The 20,114-nt window shown below is 37.1% G+C and overlaps 1 protein-coding gene across 2 annotated transcripts in view; it reads right to left on the reverse strand.

Moving 5' to 3' along the window:
- The window catches only part of ARHGAP20 (Rho GTPase activating protein 20), a 147,681-nt gene that overhangs the window by 53,594 nt on the left and 73,973 nt on the right, over positions 1-20,114 (reverse strand). The window contains exon 3 of one of the 2 annotated variants that reach the window (XM_082628716.1): positions 6,572-6,673. In XM_082628716.1, the coding sequence (XP_082484842.1) occupies positions 6,572-6,673 (102 nt within the window). Of the gene's footprint in view, positions 1-6,571; positions 6,737-20,114 lie in introns of both variants that reach the window. The other variant, XM_082628715.1, reaches the window with a different exon arrangement.

Raw genomic sequence — 20,114 nt, forward strand, 5'->3', positions numbered from 1 at the left:
TCCTACTTTTTTTTTCTTTTAAAAATCTTATTTCTTGATGGCAGCTATCTAGGTAATATAAAACTGAAACTATGAATCTTTTCCAAGGAAAAGTACGTTTCCGTATCTGTTTTCATACATTTTGAATTTTTTAATGCAGACCTCTCTTTATATTAGATACTTCAAATACCATGTGGGAACTTGTATACCTATTGATTTGGAAAAAGCCATTCCAACAATTCCTTCCCTAGATCAATAAAGTACCAAGATTTCCACCTCATTATACAAAAAACAAGGAACTGTCCAAAAGTGTAAACAATACTTTCTAATGGTCAATATTTATTGAGAACTTACCATTTGCCAGTCACTGTTAACACTTTACACGTATTGTTAAGTTTAATCCTCAAACATTTTAGAGATGAGGAAAAGTTGCCACAGGGAGGTTAAGTAATTTGCCAAAAGCCAAACAGCTTAACTAGCAGAGCTAGAATCCGAACCTGAGCAGGGTTGACTCTTGAGCTTGTTTATGCTCATAACCATTAGGTATCTATAAAAAGCCCTGGATATAGCCATTCTTACAAAGCACCTGAAGGTGACTTTGTATCCATGAACTTTCCTTCAGCTTTACTATCTTAAGACTTACTTTTTCAAATCTCCTCACCTACAAGGCTTTCTGATGGGACTGTTTATTTTGGAAGTAGGGGAGAAATCTCATGAACATTTATGTCCATAAAGCTAGAGGTACTAGTTTAAAAATATTTAAAACAAGTGTTCTGATAAAGCTTTATATTAAGATGGATAGTATTAGGGTCACAGTGTGTATCTTCAGATTTTTCACTCTCAATTTCCAACAGTATTAGACCATTCCAATGGAAATTTAAAAGTATGAATTCCAGTGAACTGTTGAAATACACAGGATTCTAGAGAGATATCCCTCCATTCTAAGATGGAGATGGTCTACTGAATACGTTTTGGGGTAGAGAGTATGGTATATTCCACAAGTATCTGATGGTAATTCTACTGGTAATGAATTAATAATCAGAACTTTTTTTTCTCCTCATCTTTTTGACCTACACAGAATTCATCATTACTTCCCTGTTTGTTTAGGAAATAAAATATGAGAATAGTGATGGCTTAAGAGGGTATGAAATAACTACTTTCATTTCCTTTTAGTAAATTCCAAATAGGTGCTCTATGGCTATTAAGAGAGATAATATCAGCTTCTTTCTAAATACTCTGATGCTCATAAACATTGTTTTAAAAAAATGTAAAGCCCTAATTCTATAGGAAAAATAACTTTTAATTCAGCTTTCTAATGAATATCAAAAGTGGTCCCTAAGGTCGCATCCAGCTTTAATACTTGTTCTAATTCAGTATGGAAAAGAATGACAATAAACTCAAAACAAGTTTAGGCAAACATTGTCAACATTCAGCATAAAATGGAGCAAATAAAATACCTTAGCCAAAGAAAGAAAGACTTTGGGCTTTCGTTGTTCTTCTTTATCTAACTCCTTTAGATGGTAGGTTAGGTTGTTTATTTGAGATTTTCCTTGTTCCCTGAGGAAGGCCTGTATTGCTATAAACTTCCTCTCAGAACCACTCTAGCTGCATATCATAAACTCTGAAGTGTTCTGTTTCCACTTTCATCTGTCTCAAGGTATATTCTGATTTCTTCTTTGATTTTTTCATTGACCCATTGGTTTTTCTGTAGCATGTTGTTTAGTCTCCACATGTTTGTAACTTTCCCATTTTTCTTTTTGTAGTTGATTTCCAGTTTCATACAGTTGTGAGTGGAAGATGCTTGATATAATTTCTATCCTGTTAAATTTGATGACACTTGTTTTCTGGCCTAGTATGTGATCCATCCTGGAGAATGTTCCATGTACACCTGAAAAGAATGTGTATTCTGCTGGGTTTGGTTGGAGTGTGCTGTAGCTATCTATTAAGTCCACCTGGTCTATTATGCCATTTAAGACCACTGTTGCCTTAATGATTTTCTGTCTGGATGATCTGTTCATTGATGTAAGTGGGGTGCTCACATCCCCTACTATTATTGTATTATTGTCAGTTTCTCCCTTTTAACATTTTCTCTCTTTTAACATTTGTTTGATATATTTAGATGCTCCTGTACTGGGTGCATGTATGTCAATGAGTATAATACCTCTTCTTGTATTGATCCCTTTATCCTTTCCTATTGCCCATCTTTGTCTTTTCTTATAGCCTTTGCTTTAAAGTCTACTTTATCTGATATGAGTATTGCTACTCCAGCTTTCTTGTCTTTTCCATTTGCATGAAATATCTTTTTCCATCCCCTCACTTTCAGGCTGTATGTGTCTTTAGCTGTGAAGTAAGTCTCCTGTAGGCAGTATATAGATGGATCTTGGATTTTTTAATACAATCAACGTTTTTTGATATATTTTTTCCAATGACATTTAAAGTGATTATTGATAGGTACTCTTATTGCCATTTTGTTACTGGTTTTCTAGTGTTTTTGTTTTCCTCTCTGTTCCTTTTTTTCTTCTGTTTCCTTTTTTCTCGTGGTTTCATGATTTTCTTTAGTGGAATGTTTGTGTTCCTTTCTTTTTAGTTTTTGTGTATCTATTGTAGGTTTTTTTATTTGTGATTACCATGGGGTTCACATATGTTGACATATATCTACTTGTTTTAAACTGAGAGTCATTTAAGTTTAAACACATTCTAAAAAAAATCTACATTTTTTCTTCTTTCCCCCACATTTTGTGTTTTTGATGTCCTATTTCACAAGTTCATATTTCTCCCTTAACTGTTTATTTTAGTTATAGTTGATTTTTATAATCTTTGTCCTTTAAACTTCATACTGTCTTATTTAAGTCATTGATCCTCAGCCTTTACTGTATATTTTCCTTTATTAGTTGTATGTTTCCTTTTCTGTAATTTGTTACTTCTTGTTGTAGCCTTTTCTTTTCTACTAAGAGAAGACTCTTAAACATGTTTTAGGGTCAAGTTAGTATTGATGAGCTCTTTTAGTTCTTGCTTGTCTGAGAAGTTCTTTATCTCTCCTTCAATTCTGAGCAAAAACCTTGCTAGGTAGAGTAACCTAGGTTGTAGGTTTTTCCCTCTCAGCACTTTTAATATATCATGCCATTCTGTTCTAGCCTGCAAAGTTTCTGTAGAAAAATCAGCTGATTGCCTTATGGGGGTTTCCTTGTACGTGACACTTTGTTTTTCCCTTGCTGCCTTTAGAAGTCTCTCTATCTTTAACTTTTGCCATTTTAATGTGGTATGTTTTGGTGTGGGTCTCTTTGGTTTCATCTTGTTTGGGACTCTCTATGGTTCCTGCACCTAGTTATCTGTTTCCTTCTTCAGGTTTGGGAAGTTTTCAGCCATAATGTCCACAAATACCTTTTTGGCCTGTTTCTCTCTCTCTTCTCCTCTGGAACCAGTATAATACAAATGTTAGTATGCTTGATGTTGTCCTACATTTTTTTTTTGATTAGTGATTTTCATTATTCTATCTTCTAGAACACTTATGCATTCTTTTGTATTATCTAGTCTCTTAATTCCTTCTAGAGTGTTTTTCATTTCAGTTATTGTATTCTTAAGCTCTGACTGGTACTTTTTATATTTTCTAGTTCCTTGTCAAAATTCTCGCTGTGTTCATCTATTCTTTTCCCAAGTTCAATTAGCTTTTTTATTACTACTACTTTGAACTCTTTATCTGGTAAGTTATTTATCTGTTTCATTAGTTGTTTTTTCAGGTTTTTTTTCTTGTTCTTTTGTTTGAAACAAATTCTTCTTTCTTCTCATTTTGTTTAACTTTCTCTGTCTCTGTGAAATTAGGTGAATACTTACCTATCCCAGTCTTGAAGCAGTGTCCTTGTGTGGGAGTATTCCTATTCAAGTATGTGTGTTCTCAGTGGCTTTGGTGGGAGAGCTGGATCTGAACTGAGAGTGGGTCATATCTTCTCCCAGGGTGTGCTGGCAGCTATCACCTTGGTGAGAGGTAGGGCTGGAGACAGAGGCCTAGAGCCAGAGCCAGGTGTAAACTAAGCTTCTCTTATGTTCAGTAGCTATCACCACCCTATTTGTGGCAGGGTCAGGTCCATACTGTTGGAGCAGAAGCCCTAAGGGTCAGATACGAGCTGGTTCTTTTCCTCTAAGTATGAACTCTCCCCTCTCCCAGCCATGGTACCTTCACCCCAGAGGGGAGTAGCAATGCAGCAAGAGGGATTTGGAGCAGGCACCTGGTGCAGCTAAGGCACACACTGAGATGGCTCCAGCATGTCAGTCAGAGCTTCAGACAGCCCCTGATCTGCTGCCCTCTGTGAGTGCCAGCAATAAACATCCTTGCTGCATTTAACTGCAGTGCTGGGTCTAAGCTGGCTCCATCCCCTGCAAGTGCACACTTGCCTCGGCAACATTAGCCTTCATCCTAGTTGGTAATTGCGCCAGAGTTAGAGGCAAGGCTGGGGTGTTCACTATTGTCAGAGCCCTGGGCAGTTTTAATCTGCTTCCTCTGCCTTGTTTTGGGAGTAAGAAAGAGTGTGTCCATTTCTTCATGGGTGGAGTCTCGGTTTCTTACAGCCCTCCTGTCAGTCAGTGGTTTTCAAACCAACTAAGGGGACTTGTCTTCCCAGTGCTGGCTGGGGTGCCCAATATGTGGTTCAAACCCCTCACTCCCCAGGGAGGATCTGCAAGCCCATGATATTTCCCTCCTCTTCTCTTCCCTTCCTAGGGATGTGAGTCCTGACTTGATTGCTTCTCCTCCCTTCCTTCCTGACTCCCTGTGGATCTTTCTTTACAGCCTTGATTGCCGGAAGAGTCTTTCTGCCAGTCTCCAGTTTGTTTTCAGTGAGAATTTATTTTCATGTAGATGTACTTCTGATGTGTTTTTGGGGAGAGGTGAGCTCAGCATCCTCCTACTCCACAATCTTGATCTCCTCCCCACCCACATCTTATTTGTGACATGGCATAACTTAGGTGTGAGGGTATGGATAGTAGAAAAAAGTTTACTCTTCTCTAGTGACAAAAAAATCTCTTGATGAGATTGGATTTGTTAAACTACTCTTTTATGATGTTTCATAAACAGTGAGAATGGGGGATGGAGCAAGTTATAACTATCGTGTTCTAGGTTGGATGATAACTGCACTGGCATTTAGTGTTGAGCGAAAAGTGAATTATTTTGGTTACCTCTAAAGTATATTCCAAATATGTCTGCATCCTTCCTTTAACCGCCATTTCCCCAGATAAAGCCTTCATTATATCTCATCGGGACTACTACAATAACCTCCTGTCCAGTGGCCTTGCTTCTACTCTTTTCTCTCCTCTAATCCATTACATATCATATCCAGAACAATATTTTTAAAATATGTACATTATTCTACTCCCTTAATTAAAACCATTTGGAATAAAATCCAAACTCCTATCATAGCCTTTGTGGTACCCATCCTCCAAGATGGCCCCCAATGATCCTGGCTTCCTAATACTCACACTTGTGTAGTTCCCTTCCAATTGTACCAAGGATGATCTGTGTGGCCAATAGTCTACATCAGAAATGATGGTATGCTACTTTCAAAATTAGGCTATAAAAGACTGCAGCTTCTATTTTAGGTGTTCTCTCCCTTTAATACTCTCTTCCTCACTCTCTTGGATCTTTCACTTTGAAGGAAACAATACCACGTTACAAGCAGACCTGTGGAGAAACTTACATGGAGAAGAACTCTGGAAAGCAGGCATTGTAGAACTGAGGCCTGCCAGGATCCACATAGTGATCTGGGAAGTTTCAAGATTCTCTCCAGTTAAGCTCTGACATGACTATAACCCTGGTTCAAAAGCTTGACTGCAACCTCATGAGGGCCCCTGAGCCAGAACCACTAGCTAAGCCATTCCCAGATTCCTGACTCAGAGAAAATATATAAGATGTTTGTAGTCATAAACTGTTATGTTTTGGGGTAATCTGTTATACAGCAATAGATAATTAATAGATAATTAATGCAGCCCACAATGGTCCTGATAACTTGATCCTTGTCTATTTCTCCAATCTCAATTTATATTACTCTCTTCCTGCTTATTATGCTGGCCTTCTTTTAACTCCTCCAAAGGGCCAAACTTTCCCTACCACCCTTATACCTGCTGTTCCCTCTGCCTAGAATACCCATCTTCCTAATATCTGCATGGCTAGTTGTTTTTCATTCTTCCTTGATTTCCACCCCCCCCGTCTATACCTACCTAACATATATCCCATATTTCACTTCACCGTATTTTCTTCACAGCATTAAGCACAATTTTTCATTTCTCCCTACACACATTAGAATGAAAGCATCAGAAAGCAGGGACTGTACCCATCACATTCTTCACTGTATCCCCTTTATTTATTCAGAGCATGGCAGAGAGTGGGACTTAAATGAACACTTGTTGAATGAATAAATATTTGAAACATCTTTTCAAAACCAAATCAAAACAAAACAAAACAAACATAAAACTCACTTCAGATATTAGTTATGGTAACAGAGGCCAGATATTCTTACAGTGAACATTAAATAGAAAGGTAACCTTTGTTGGTGGAAATGCAATTTTATAATGATAACCAGGAGAGAGTGTCCACTATACCTACTTGATTTTGGCCACAATAAACAGATCATTGAACAGGAAAAGATGTCGCTCCTGCCTCTGCAGACCTCTTTTCAGTTCTACCCGGCCATCAATTAGCAGAGTCCTATTGGAGCACAAAAATGATGACAGAAATGCACATGTGTCCACGCTAGCAGAAGGACTTTCCCTGTAACAGATCAAACACCAGAGATCTTTAGTCAAATGATCAAATATAGGATTGAGTTTCTACAAAAAATTATAGGTTAAATTTGGTCAAGAAATATAAAGCTCTATATTTTTTTTAATGCAATGGCATAGTTTTCTAACAGGTCCCTCAGTCTGTCTCCACATGGTGGTTCTTAATATTTTATTATAAAATTTTTTAAACAAAAAGCAAAATTAAAAGTTTTATAATAAACTTATGTTTATTATATATGTATATCCCAACTAGATTCTACCATTAAAATTTTACTGTACTTGCTTTATCAGACACCTATCTAACTCTCTCTCAATTAACCCATTCTATTTTTGACATTTCAGTAAAAACTGCATACAGCAGTACATTTCCCCCTAAATACTTCAACATGCATATCATGTACAATGAAATGCACAATTCTTAGCTGTATATTTTCTGAATTTTGAAAAACGTATTCACTTGTGTAATTTAAACCCTTATCAAGATATAGAACATTATCATCACTTCAAAAAATTTCCTCTTATCCCTTTTCAGTTGTTATATTAATTAGATGAAGACGGCCTCTATGTATTGGCTCAAGTTGTTTATCTCTTTGTTGCAGGCTGAGATCCATTAGCTCCAAAGTCTGCTGGAACTAAACTAACATTTCTATACACCTAATTATTTAAAAAATAACCCCAAAACAAGCAGATTTTTAACCATTTTATAGCTTGCCTGCTTTGTATACTCCACAAAACTACACCCAACACCTGCTAGCCATTGATAAGACAGAGCCTTGTGGTTATAAGACCCAAGTCACTACTGCCTTTGGAGCTCTCTGACCTAGACTCCCCACCATGCTGCTGAGCAACATCATTTAGACAGGTAATCTCCAGAGCCACCCACTCCAATCTCCTTCACCTCAGGAATTCCCTTGCCCTCCTCCTTTTTTGGATGGTGGTCCTTTGGCCATAAACTGCTAGATTGTCTCATGCTGTAAGGGACTTCCTTTCTTATGCAAACCTGTCCAAGGGTCATAGTTTTTTCATTGATCAGCCGCCAAGTCCCTCAAATTCCTTTCAACCATCAATCCCTACGGCAACCATTATTATGATTTTTCTTCCCACTGAAGATTAGTTTTGCCTATTCTAGAATTTCATATTAACAAAACCTTAGTATGTACTCTTTTAGTGTAAGACATTTCTTACTCAGCATGTTTTTATTACGTTTATTAGTAACCCATTCCTTTATATTGATGAACAGTATTCCACTGTATAAATATATCAGTTTGCTTATTCATTCTCCTACTGATGGACACGTGGGCTCTCTCCAGTATTTAGCTATTATGACTAAAACTGTTATTAAACTTCTATTGGTCTTTTTTATGATCTATGTTTACATTTTTCTTGGAGAAATATCTCACAGTGGAACTGCTGGGTCACAGAATTGTCGTCATGTTTATTTTTAGAAAAAAACTACCAGTAATTTTTCCAAAGTGGTTGTACCAATTTATATTTTCAACAATAGTGAAGGATAATTCTAGGTACTTCACCATATCAACATTTGCATTATCAATCTTTTAAATTTTGGCCATTCTAGTGTATATATAGTAGCGTCTCATTAAGATTTTAATTTGCATTTCCCTGATGACTAATAATGTTGAACACTCATGTTCTTATTGGTTATTTGTATATATTAATTTGTGTACTGTCTCCAAATATTTTGCCTACTTAAAAAGGTTGTGTTATGTATCTTTTTATTATTTAGTTGTAGGAATTTTTTATATATCCTGGATCTATCTATCTATCTCCTGATATACATATATACACACACATATACACATATACACATACATACCTATACACATATACATATATACACATATATATATAATCTCTGTCAAATGTTTTGCAAATATTTTCTCCCAGTCTGTGATTTGCCTGTACATTTCTTAAAACTTAAAAAGTTTTTAATTTTGATGAAGTCTATAATTTATCACTTTTAAAATGGTATTTGTTTTCTGTGTCCTTTCTAAGAAATCTTTGCCTACCCCCAAGTCATGAAGATACTCTCCTATGTTTTCCACTAAAATCTGTATGATTTTAGTTTTTACATCTAAGTCTATGGTCTATCTTAAATTAATTTTGGTTTATGGTATAAGGTAAGGGCTAAGCTTCATTTTGTTTTTCTATACGAATACCATATTGTTCTAGCACCATATGCACAAAAGGTTTTCCTTTCTTCAGTGGATTGCTTTGGTACCTTTGTTGAAAATCACATGACTGTAAGATCATGGGTCTATTTCCAGGCTGTCTATTCTGTTTCACTGATCTTTTTAAGAATTAATCTATGCCAGAACCACATTGCCTTATTATTCTGTCTTTACAGTAAATCATGAAATTAGGTAGTATAAATCTACCAACTTTTTCTTTTTTAAAATTGTTTTGGATAATCTAAGTCTCCTATATTCACATACACATTTTTGAAATTAACGAAGATGAAGAACACTGTAGAGAAAACACATTGTGGCTGGGGAAGAAGAGATGAGTGCAGCTTCAAATATATTGAGTGTGAAATTACCAGGGGACTAGGTGACATGGGGAGATAAGGCAGGCAGCCAGCACTTAAAAGAGATGTCATATTTGTTATCATACAAAGGCAGTTGCATAAATAATACTATGGGAATGACTAGAACTGCCCAAAGGGGTAAAGAATAAGAAAAAAGGCAGAAACACATCCCTGAAAAAAATGTAATCTGAAGGGGTGAAGAAAGGAGGAGAATCTGTGAACAAGATGGAGAGTAGTGTATAGAGCAGCAGGAAAAGAAGAATAAAAAGCAGTGGTGGTCTGTAGTACTGAAACTGGTGAACGGGATAACAAGTTGAAGACTGAGAAGATGTCTGGGAAAAAAGTCATCAGTTGTTCATTAAGACCTTCAACAAAGCAGTTCCAGGAAAATGGTAAGGGCAGAACTCAAACGGTCTAGGGTTTGAGGTGAGGAGTGAAAAGAATAGTGAAGAATTAAAGGCAGTAAATCTGGTTATTTTTCAACAGCTTAACACTAGAAGGTGACTTTAAGAGGAAAAGGAGGAAGAAGAGAGAAACAATACTTAAGCCCTGAAGGTAGGTATCATCCCTCATTTCACAGATTTGGAAGCTGATGTTCATAGCAGTTAAAACACACTGCTATTAAGTGAAGGGGACTTACAAGTTAAGTATGTTCAAAACATTTACTTTAAAAAATTCCATGTAGCCTCTCAAAAGGAAAAGAACTTCATTCATACCGACTCAGATTCCTCCTCCACCCATGGCAGTTGAGCTCAGTAGTTTAGGACTTGATGGGGGTAGGAGAGGGTGTGGGCTAATCTAAGACGTTTTCCTAAGTAGTGTGACATGGTGAGTTATTTTGGCTGCCTCAGTTTCCTCATTGTAAAGTAAGGCAGTTGGAGTAGAAGGTCTTTAAATTCCTTTTATAATTTGTATATGTGACTAACTATACTAACATGTACTCAAAAGGTGGAATTAAGATTACTGATGAGAGAGGTTGGGCCAGGCCAAGACAGCAGAGGAGAAAGACCTTGAGCTCACCTCCTCTCACAAACATACCAAAATCACAGCTATATGCAGAACAATCCTCACTGAAAAAGACCAGAACCTATCAGAAAAGATCTTCTACAACTAAGGACATAAAGAAGGAACCACAACGAGATAGGTAGGAGGGGTGGACTCGTGATATAGTGAAGTCGCATACCCTAGGGTGGGTGACTCACAAACAGAAAAATAATTACATTGCAGAGGTCCTCCCACTGGAGTGAGAGCTCTGAGCCACACATCAGGTTCCCCAGCCCAGGGGTCTTGTACCAGGAAGACAAGCCCCCAGAGCATTCGACACTGAAGGCAGCAGGGCTTAATTTCGGGAGCCCCACAGGACTGGGGGGAAATAGAGACATCGCTCTTAAAGGGTGCACTGAAAATCTCACATGTACCAGGACCCAGGGCAAAAGCAGTAATTTGATAGAAGCCTGGGACAGACCTATCTGCTGGTCTTAGAGAGTCCCCCAGACAGGCAGGGGATGGGTGGCTGTGGCTCACCCTGGGGAACTAGACACTGGCGGCAACCATTCTTGGAAGCTTCTTCTACTATGTGGAAGCTGGTGCTTGCAGGTGACATTGTAGGATGCTCCCTCTAGCTCATTAGTGCTAAGATATAGGCTCAATAGCCTGTAGGTGCCAATGCTGGGATGCCTCAGGCCAAGCAACTAACTGGGTGGGGACAAAGTTCCACCCATCAGCAGACAGGCTGCCTGAAGTCCTCCTGAGTCCACAGCTACCTCTAGACATGCCTCTAGACATGGCCCTGCACACCAGAAGGTCCTGGACACAGCTCCATTCACCATTGGGCAGGCAACATCTCTGGAAGACCCTGGGTCCCCCACTGCCCTATAGGAAGCTTGCACTAACCTCTAGACCAGTCTGACCCACCAGGGGGCAGACAGAAGTAAACCACTATCCTGCAGCCTATGGTACCCGGCTTGCTCACAGCAGGCCAGACCTTGCTGCGAGACCAGCTGGGCCTCAGCCCTGCCCCCTAGCAGGCTAGCATAAGCTCTGAGACACCCTGGACCCCATATCCAACTCTATCAGGAAACCCTAACCCAACCAGTGACGTGATACCAACTCTGGGATCCCTGGGCTCTGCAACCAGCTTCCAGGATGCAGCTCTGCCTGGCAATCATCCAGCATGAACCCCAGGACCTGGCTTCACCTACCAGTGGGTGGGCAATAGCCCTGGAGTCTTCTGGACCCTGACTCTGCAAACCAGTGAGATAGCATAAGCACCGGGGCCTCCTGGGGTTCGACAGTTAGCCACTTTGTGACCCAGTCCCAACAACCAGTGGCTGGCAACCTCTGCACAAGGTAAGATCCTGGGCCATCCAAGCCTCCAGACCATCTACATAGTCAGCCTGCCACAACAGAAGGATACATGTAGCCTTCATAGGGGGAACTTCTAGAGCATATAGATTAGGTGATGAGAGGGGAGTGTGCTACTGGAACACATAGGACATACCCTACAAAAGGCAACTTCTCCAAGGTTAGGAATCATAACCAATCTACCAGATACATAAAAATAGAGCAACTTAGGCAAAATGAGGCAACAGAGGAAAATGTTCCAGACAAAGGAACAAGATAAAAACTGCAGGAGAAGAATTAAGTGAAGTGAAGATAGGAAATCTACATGAGAAGAAGTTTAGGGTAGTGACTGTAAAGGTGATCAAAGAACTTGGGAATAGAATGGATGCACAGAGTGAGAAGTCAGAAGTTTTTTTTTTTTTTTTTTTTTTTTTTTTCCGTACGCGGGCCTCTCACTGTTGTGGCCTCTCCCGTTGCGGAGCACAGGCTCCGGATGCGCAGGCTCAGCGGCCATGGCTCACGGGCCCAGCCGCTCCACGGCATATGGGATCCTCCCAGACCGGGGCACGAACCCGTATCCCCTGCATCGGCAGGCGGACTCTCAACCACTGCGCCACCAGGGAGGCCCAAGTCAGAAGTTTTTAACAAAGAGTTAGAAAATTTAAAGAACACCCAAACAGAGATGAAGAATACAATAACTGAAATGAAAAATACACTAGAAAGAATCAACAGTAGACTAAATCATACAGAAGAATGAATCAGCAAGCTAGTATCCAGGGTAGTGGAAACCACTGATGCTGAACAGCAAAAAGAATGAAAAAGAATAAGGACAGTTTGAGAGCTCTAGGACAACATCTAGTGCACCAATATTCCCAATACAGGGATCCCAGAAGGACAAGAGAGAGTGAAAGGGTCAGAGAACATATTTTGAAGACACAAAAATGGAAAACTTCCCTAAGTTGAGAAAAGAAACAATCTCATTCAGAATCAACCCAAAGAGGACAAAGCCAAAACACACTGTTATTAAAATGCCTAAAAATAAAGATAGACTACTTATGAAAAGCAGCAAGGGAAAAGCAACAACTTACCTACAAAGGAACTCTCAGAAGGCAATCAGCTGACTTTTCAGCAGAAAATCTGCAGGCCAGAAGGAAGTGACATGATATATTTTCAATGATGAAAGAGAAAAACCTACAAACACGAAATCTCTACCCAGCAAGGCTCTCCTTCAGATTTGGAGGAGAGATCAAAAGTTTTACAGAGAAGTAAGAGGTAAGAGTTCAGCACCACAAAACCAACATAATAAAAAATGTTAAAGTGATTTCTCTAAACAGAAAAGGGCACAACTAGAAATATGAAAATTATGAAAGGAAAAATCTCATTGGTAATGGCAAATATACAGTAAAGGTAGTAGGCCAACCACATATAAAGCTAGTAGGAAGGTTAAAGGGCAAAAGTAATAAAATCATCTATATACACAGCAAGTAGTTAAGGGATACACAAAAGGATGTAAAATATGATGTCACAAACAGTAAACACAGGGGGCAGGTAAAAATGCAGGGTTGTTAAACTGCTTTTAAACTTAAGAGATCCGCAACTTTAAATAATTGTGTATACACACACACACACGTGGCTACATAAAAGCCTCATGGTAACAACAAACCAACAATCTATAATAGATATACACAAAAAAAGAAAAAGGAATCCAAACATAACACTAAAGACAGTCATCAAATCACAAGAAAAGAGAATAAAAGAAGAAAGAAAAAAAGACCTACAATAGCAACCCCAAAACAAGTAACAAAATGGCAACAAGAACATACATATCAATAATTACCTTAAATGTACATGGACTAAATTCTACAATCAAAACACAGAGTAACTGAATGGACACAAAAACCAGACCTAAATATGTGCTGCCTACAAGAGACTTGCTTCAGATCTGAAGAAACACACAGGCTGAAAGTGAGGGTATGAAAAAAGATATTCCATGCAAATGGAAATCAAAAGAAAGTAATGTAAGCATTGCTACTTTATATCAGACAAAAGAGATTATATAGTAAAGGCTGTTAAAGAAGGACACTACATGATGATGAAGGGATCAATCCAAGAAGATAGAACAGTTGTAAATATATATGCATCCAACATTGGTGCACCTAAGCACATAAAGCAAATGTTAACAGGCATAAAGGAAGAAATCGACAGTAACACAATAATAATAGGGTGCTTTGACACACCACTTATATCAATGGACAAATCATCCAGAAAGAAAATCAATAAGGAAACACTAGCCTTAAATGACACTTTAGAGCAGAAGAACTTAATTGATGCATGTAAAGCATTCTATCTGAAAGCAGCAGAATACATGTTCTTTTCAAGTGCACACAGAATGTTCTCCAGGATAAATCACATGATAGGGTACAAAACAAGGCTTGGTAAATTTAAGAAAATTGAAATCAGATCAAGCATCTTTTCTGATCACAATGCTATGAGACTGAAACCAACTACAAGAAAAAAAATGCAAAAATCATAAACATGTGGAGGCTAAAAAATACACTACTAAACAACCAATGGATCATTGAAGAAATCAAAGAGGAAATCAAAAAATACCTAGAGACAAATGAAAACAAAAGCACAATGATCCAAAAATTGATGGTACTCAGCAAAAGCAGTTATAAAAGGGAAGTTTATAGCAATACAAGCTTACCTCAGGAAACAAGAAAAATCTCAAATAAACCATCTAACCTTACACCTAAAGGAACTAGAGCAAGAACAAACAAAGCCCAAAGTTAGTAGGAGGAAGGAAATTATAAAGGTCAGGGCAGAAATAAATAAAATAGAGATTAAAAAAACAATAGAAAAGTTCAATGAAGCTAAAAGCTGGTTCTTGGAAAACATAAACAAAATGCATAAACATTTAGTCAGACACTCAAGAGAAAAAGGGAGAGGGCCCAAATCACTAAAATCAGAAATTAAAAAGGAGAAGTTACAACTGACACCACAAAAATTCAAAGGATCACAAAAGACTACTACAAACAAATATATGCCAAAAATGCAAAACCTAGAAGAAATGGACAAATTCTTAGAAAGGTAAATCTCCCAAGACTGAACTAAGAAGAAACAGAAAATTTGAACAGACCAGATACCAGTAATTAAATTAAATCAATAACTTAAAAACTCCCAACAAACAAAAGTCCAGTACCATATGGCTTCACAGGTGAAGTCTACCAAACATTTAGAGAAAAGTTGACACCAATTGTTCTCAAAATATTCCAAAAAATTGCAGAAGGAATATTCCTGGGCTCATTCTATGAGGTCAGCATCACCTTGATACCAAAACCAGGCAAAGATGTCACACAAAAAGGAAAATTACAGACCACTATCACTGATGAATACAGATACAAAAACCCTCAACAAAATATTAGCAAAATAAATCCAACAACATATTAAAAGTATTATACACCAGGAACAAATGGGATTTAGCCCAGGGATGCAAGTAATTTTCATTATCTGTAAACCAATCAATGTGATATACCACATTAACAAACTGAAGAATAAAAACCATATGATCATCTCAATAGATGCTTTTGACAAAAAGCGTTTGACAAAATTCAGCATCCAGTTATGACAAAAACTCCCCAGAAAGTGGGCATACAGGGAATAAACCTCAACATAAGAAAGTCCACATATGACAAACCCACAGCTAACCACATACTGGATGGTGAAAAGCTGAAAGCATTTCCTCTAAGATCAGGAACGAGTCAGGGATGCCCACTCTTGCCACTTTTATTCAACACAGTATTGGAAGTCCTGGCCACAGCAATCAGAGAAGAAAAAGAAATAAAAGGAATCCAAATTGGAAAGGAAGAAGTAAAACGCTCATTGTTTGCAGATGACATGATACTATACATAGAAAATCCTAAAGATGCCACCAGAAAACTACTAGAACTAATCAATGAACTTGGTAAGGTTTCAGGATACAAAATTAATGCACAGAAATCTCTGGCATTCCTATACACTAACAATGAAAAATCAGAAAAAGAAATTAAGGAAACAATCCCATTTACCATCACAGCAAAAAGAATAAAATACCTAGGAATAAACCTACCTCAGGAGGCAAAAGACATGTACTCTGAAAACTATAAGACACTGATGAAAGAAATTAAAGATGACACAGATGGAAAGATATATCATGTTCTTAAATTGAAAGAATCAATGTTGTTAAAAGGACCATGCTTCCCAAGGCAATCTATAGATTCAATGCAATCCCTATCAAAACACCAAGGACATTTTTCACAGTACTAGAACAAATAACTTAAAAAATTTGTATGGAAACACAAAAGGCTTTGTATAGCCAAAACAATCTTGAGAAAAAAGAAGAGAGCTGGAGGAATCATGATCCCTGACTTCAGATTATCCTACAAAGCCACAGTAATCAAAACAGTATGATACTGTCACAAAAAGATACACATAGGTGAATGGAACTGGAGAGACCAGATTAATTAATTATTAATTAATAATGTATTGGTCAACAATAATGTATTTGGTCAATTAATCCCTTACAAAGGAAGCAAGAATATACAATGGAGAAAAGACAGTCTCTTCAATAAGTTGTGCTGGGAAAACTGGACAGCTACATGTTGAAGAATGAAATTAGAACATTCTCTAACACCGATATACAAAATAAATTTAAAATGCATTAAAGACCTAAATGTAAGATTGGAAACCACAAAACTCCTAGAAGAAAACATAAGCAGAACTCTCTTTGAAATAAATTGTAGCAATAATGTTTTGGATCCATCTCCTAAAGCAAACAAAATAGAAGCAAAAATAAGCAAATGGGACCTAATTAAACTTAAAATCTTTTGCACAGCAAAGGACACCACTGACAAAACAAAAAGACAGCCTACTGAATGGGAGAGAATATTTGCAAATGATATGACTGATAAGGGGTTTAATAGCCAATATATATAAACAGCTCATACATCAAAAAACAAATAACCTGATTAAAAAATGGTCAGAAGGGGCTTCCCTGGTGGCACAGTGGTTGAGAGTCCACCTGCCGATGCAGGGGACACGGGTTCGTGCCCCGGTCTGGGATGATCCCACATGCCGCAGAGCAGCTGGGCCCATGAACCATGGACGCTGAGCCTGTGCGTCCGGAGCCTGTGCTCTGCAACAGGAGAGGCCACAACAGTGAGAGGCCCACGTACTGCAAAAAAACAAACAAACAAAAAAAACAACCACCAAAAAAAAAAAACAACCAAAAAAAAAAAGGTCAGAAGACCTGAACAGACATTTCTCCAAAGAGGACACACAAACGGCCAAAAGGCACATGAAAAGATGCTCAACATCGCTAATCATCAGGTAAATGCAAATCAAAACCACAATGAGATATCACCTCACACCTGTCAGAATGGCTATCATCAATAAGAACACAAGTAACAAATGTTGGCGAGTATGTGGAGAAAAGGGAATCCTCATATACCATTGGCAGGAATGTAAATTGGTGCGGCCACTGTAGAAAACATTATGGAGGTTTCTCAAAAAGCTAAAAATAGAACTACCATTTGACTAAGGAATTCTACTCCTGGGTATATATCCCAAAAAAATGAAAAAACACTAATTCAAAAGATACATGCACCCCCAATGTTCACAGCAGCATTATTTACAGTAGCCAAGATATGAAAGCAACCTAAGTGTCCGTCAACAGATGAATGGATAAAGAAGATATATATATATATATATATATATATATATATATATATATATATATATAAAATGGAATATCCAGCCATAAAAAAGAATGAAATTTTGCCATCTGCAACAACATCGAATGACTTGAAGGGTATTATGTAAATTGAAATAAATCAGACAGAGAAAGACAAATACTGTATGATATCACTTATATGCGGAATCTAAAAAATACAGCAAACTAGTGAATATAATTAAAAAGAAGCATACTCACAGATACAAAGAACAAACTAGTGGTTACCAGTGGGGAGAGGGAAGGTGAGAATGGCAACATAGGGGTAGGGAATTAAGAGGTACATGATATTATGTATAAAATATGATATAAGGATATACTGTAAAACAAAGGAATACAGCCAATATTTTATAATAACTGTAAGTGGATAATAACCCTTAAAAATTATGAATCACTATATTGTACACCTGTAATATACATAATATTATACATCAACTATGTGTCAATAGAAAATTAAAAAGAAAACAATAAGATTACTGATGAGAGGGAAACTCTGTGAAAACAACCCTATCCTAAAGTATAGTTTATAAAGGCAAGGATAAGCATACATTAAAGTGGCCTCAGGGAAACAAGTCAGTGTAAAATCCAAGCAACAGTAATAACAATAATGACAAGAACTAAGAGATATTTCTTGTATTAGTCTAATTTTTAAAGGAGCTCAAAGAACAAGAATTTGTCAGGGTCTCCATCAAAGTATAGGGTATAAGAGACCATGCTCTGTCATCCCAAGTATCTGGTTCACATGGCAGCTGCAATAAATGGAGATTCTGGCTTATTTATGTTTCTTGGATTTGAATAGTATGGGTCTCAATGTCTGATCTCTCCTGGGCATACTAAAGGGCTGAGAACCACACACTATCTTGATAACTCTCTGAGGTAATATCTGAGTAATCAGCCACCCCTTCCTCTATTACAGTTGTTCTTAAAGTGTGGTTTCCCCACAAGTGGCATCAGCAACAACTAGGAATTTCTTAAAAATGCAGATTCTCAGGGCCACCTCAGACTTACTGAATCAGAAACTCTGGAGGGTTGCCTGAGCATTTTGTATTTTAACAAGCCACTCAGGTGATTCTAATGCACACTGAAGTTTGAAAATTACTGCTCTCTTCCAACTCTCTAAGACTGGTTCTAACATTCTAAAATTCTACAACTGTGTTTTTAAACTAAGTATAAATAGCATTTAATTCTACTTAAGGTAAAGTGAACTTTTAAGATTTGTTCCATCATTTCCTGTGTTTTTTGAGCTATAGTTACCATTCCAAATAAGTGAATTCTGTTATGCTCACTAATTACTAATTAAGCACATACTATGTATAATTTGCAGAGATGCAGAAGTGAATAACAAGGCAAATAAATCAACTGAAGTCCTTTGAAATAAAAGGGAAATGGAGTTACTATGTTTAATATTATAGATTGGAATTGAACATAGAGGAAGACCCAGATTCACCATCACACAGAAAAATCCTTCCTATTTCAAAATCTTCTGGGGTGGGGGAATAGGAGAAGGCATAATAGCATCTTGTATTACGTAGTGATTTTCAAATTTATAGAAAACAAGAATAAAATTTAACTTACTCTTGTGAAAACGGAGTGAGGACAAAGCTAGCAAGCAATGAATGAATGAAGAAATGGCTAACAGCATTTTACATAGCTCTAGTTTCTTAATGGCCTGGCAGGAAAATTTTGCAAGGGGAAAATCATTTTTTTGTATTTTGGCTTTACGTATTCAATGAATAACTGCTTTCTGATGACAATGATAAACCATTAGATAGTAGTAGCATTTAAACCAGGGATACTCAAACTATTACTCAGAGGGTCTGATAGTAAATAGTTTAGGCTTTGTTGATCTCTGTTGTCAAATATTCAACTATCCATTGTATGGCAAAATTAGCCATAGATAATACCTAAAGGAACGGGTGTGGCTATGATCCAAAAAAACCTTATTTATAAAAACAGGCAGCCTCTCTGGGCCATAGTTTGCTGACCCTAGTTGAAACAATATTGCTTCTAAAACATTTAAATGCTTATAAATAAAGACTAATCTGAAGTAATTAGGGAGTTAAAGAGAATTTTTTTTTTTTTTTTGCTTGGGGTTAGTATAGACTAAAGGTTAATTAGGTTATTTCAAAAATGGTTTGTGTTTTAAAGCAATTCCAAAGGATTTTAGTACATAATAATTCATTTTCCATCTCACAATAATACTTTCAAATAAATAGATTTGATGATGGTGTGGGGGGTACTCACAATTAAGTTAAAAATCTTGCTTTTTCAGTGTAGATTTATCAATGTACATGTCTACAGTCTTTCATTTTAAAGGTCTATACATAAGTATGGCAAGAGGTGCCTTGTGATTTTAGCAAGCTAAGCATTGGTTAAAAAAAAAACCAACATTCTGACAGCACTCTACAGAAAAATAAACATCTCAGTACTCACATAATTTAAAAAGAAAAAATCTTTTGTAGAAGGAAACAAAAACACAAACAACCTTTGTTTTCTTTAAAACTACAATCTTAATCAATGTTTCCTACTTAAAAATGTATTTCTCAATTATGTAACTCTGAACTGTTTATTTTTATCCTGAGTGCAATGCAGATGTGTTTATTTTAGTCTCTTTGAGTATGGAAATGGGAAGGAGGGCAAGATGATAACATTCTATTTAGCCTCTTAATATAGCTTGATTAGGTTTTACAAGTTATAATTAACAAAGCTCTA

This window comes from Mesoplodon mirus (assembly GCF_964341445.2).
Source record: "Mesoplodon mirus genome assembly, chromosome: 7".
Classification (NCBI taxonomy): Eukaryota; Metazoa; Chordata; class Mammalia; order Artiodactyla; family Ziphiidae; genus Mesoplodon; species Mesoplodon mirus.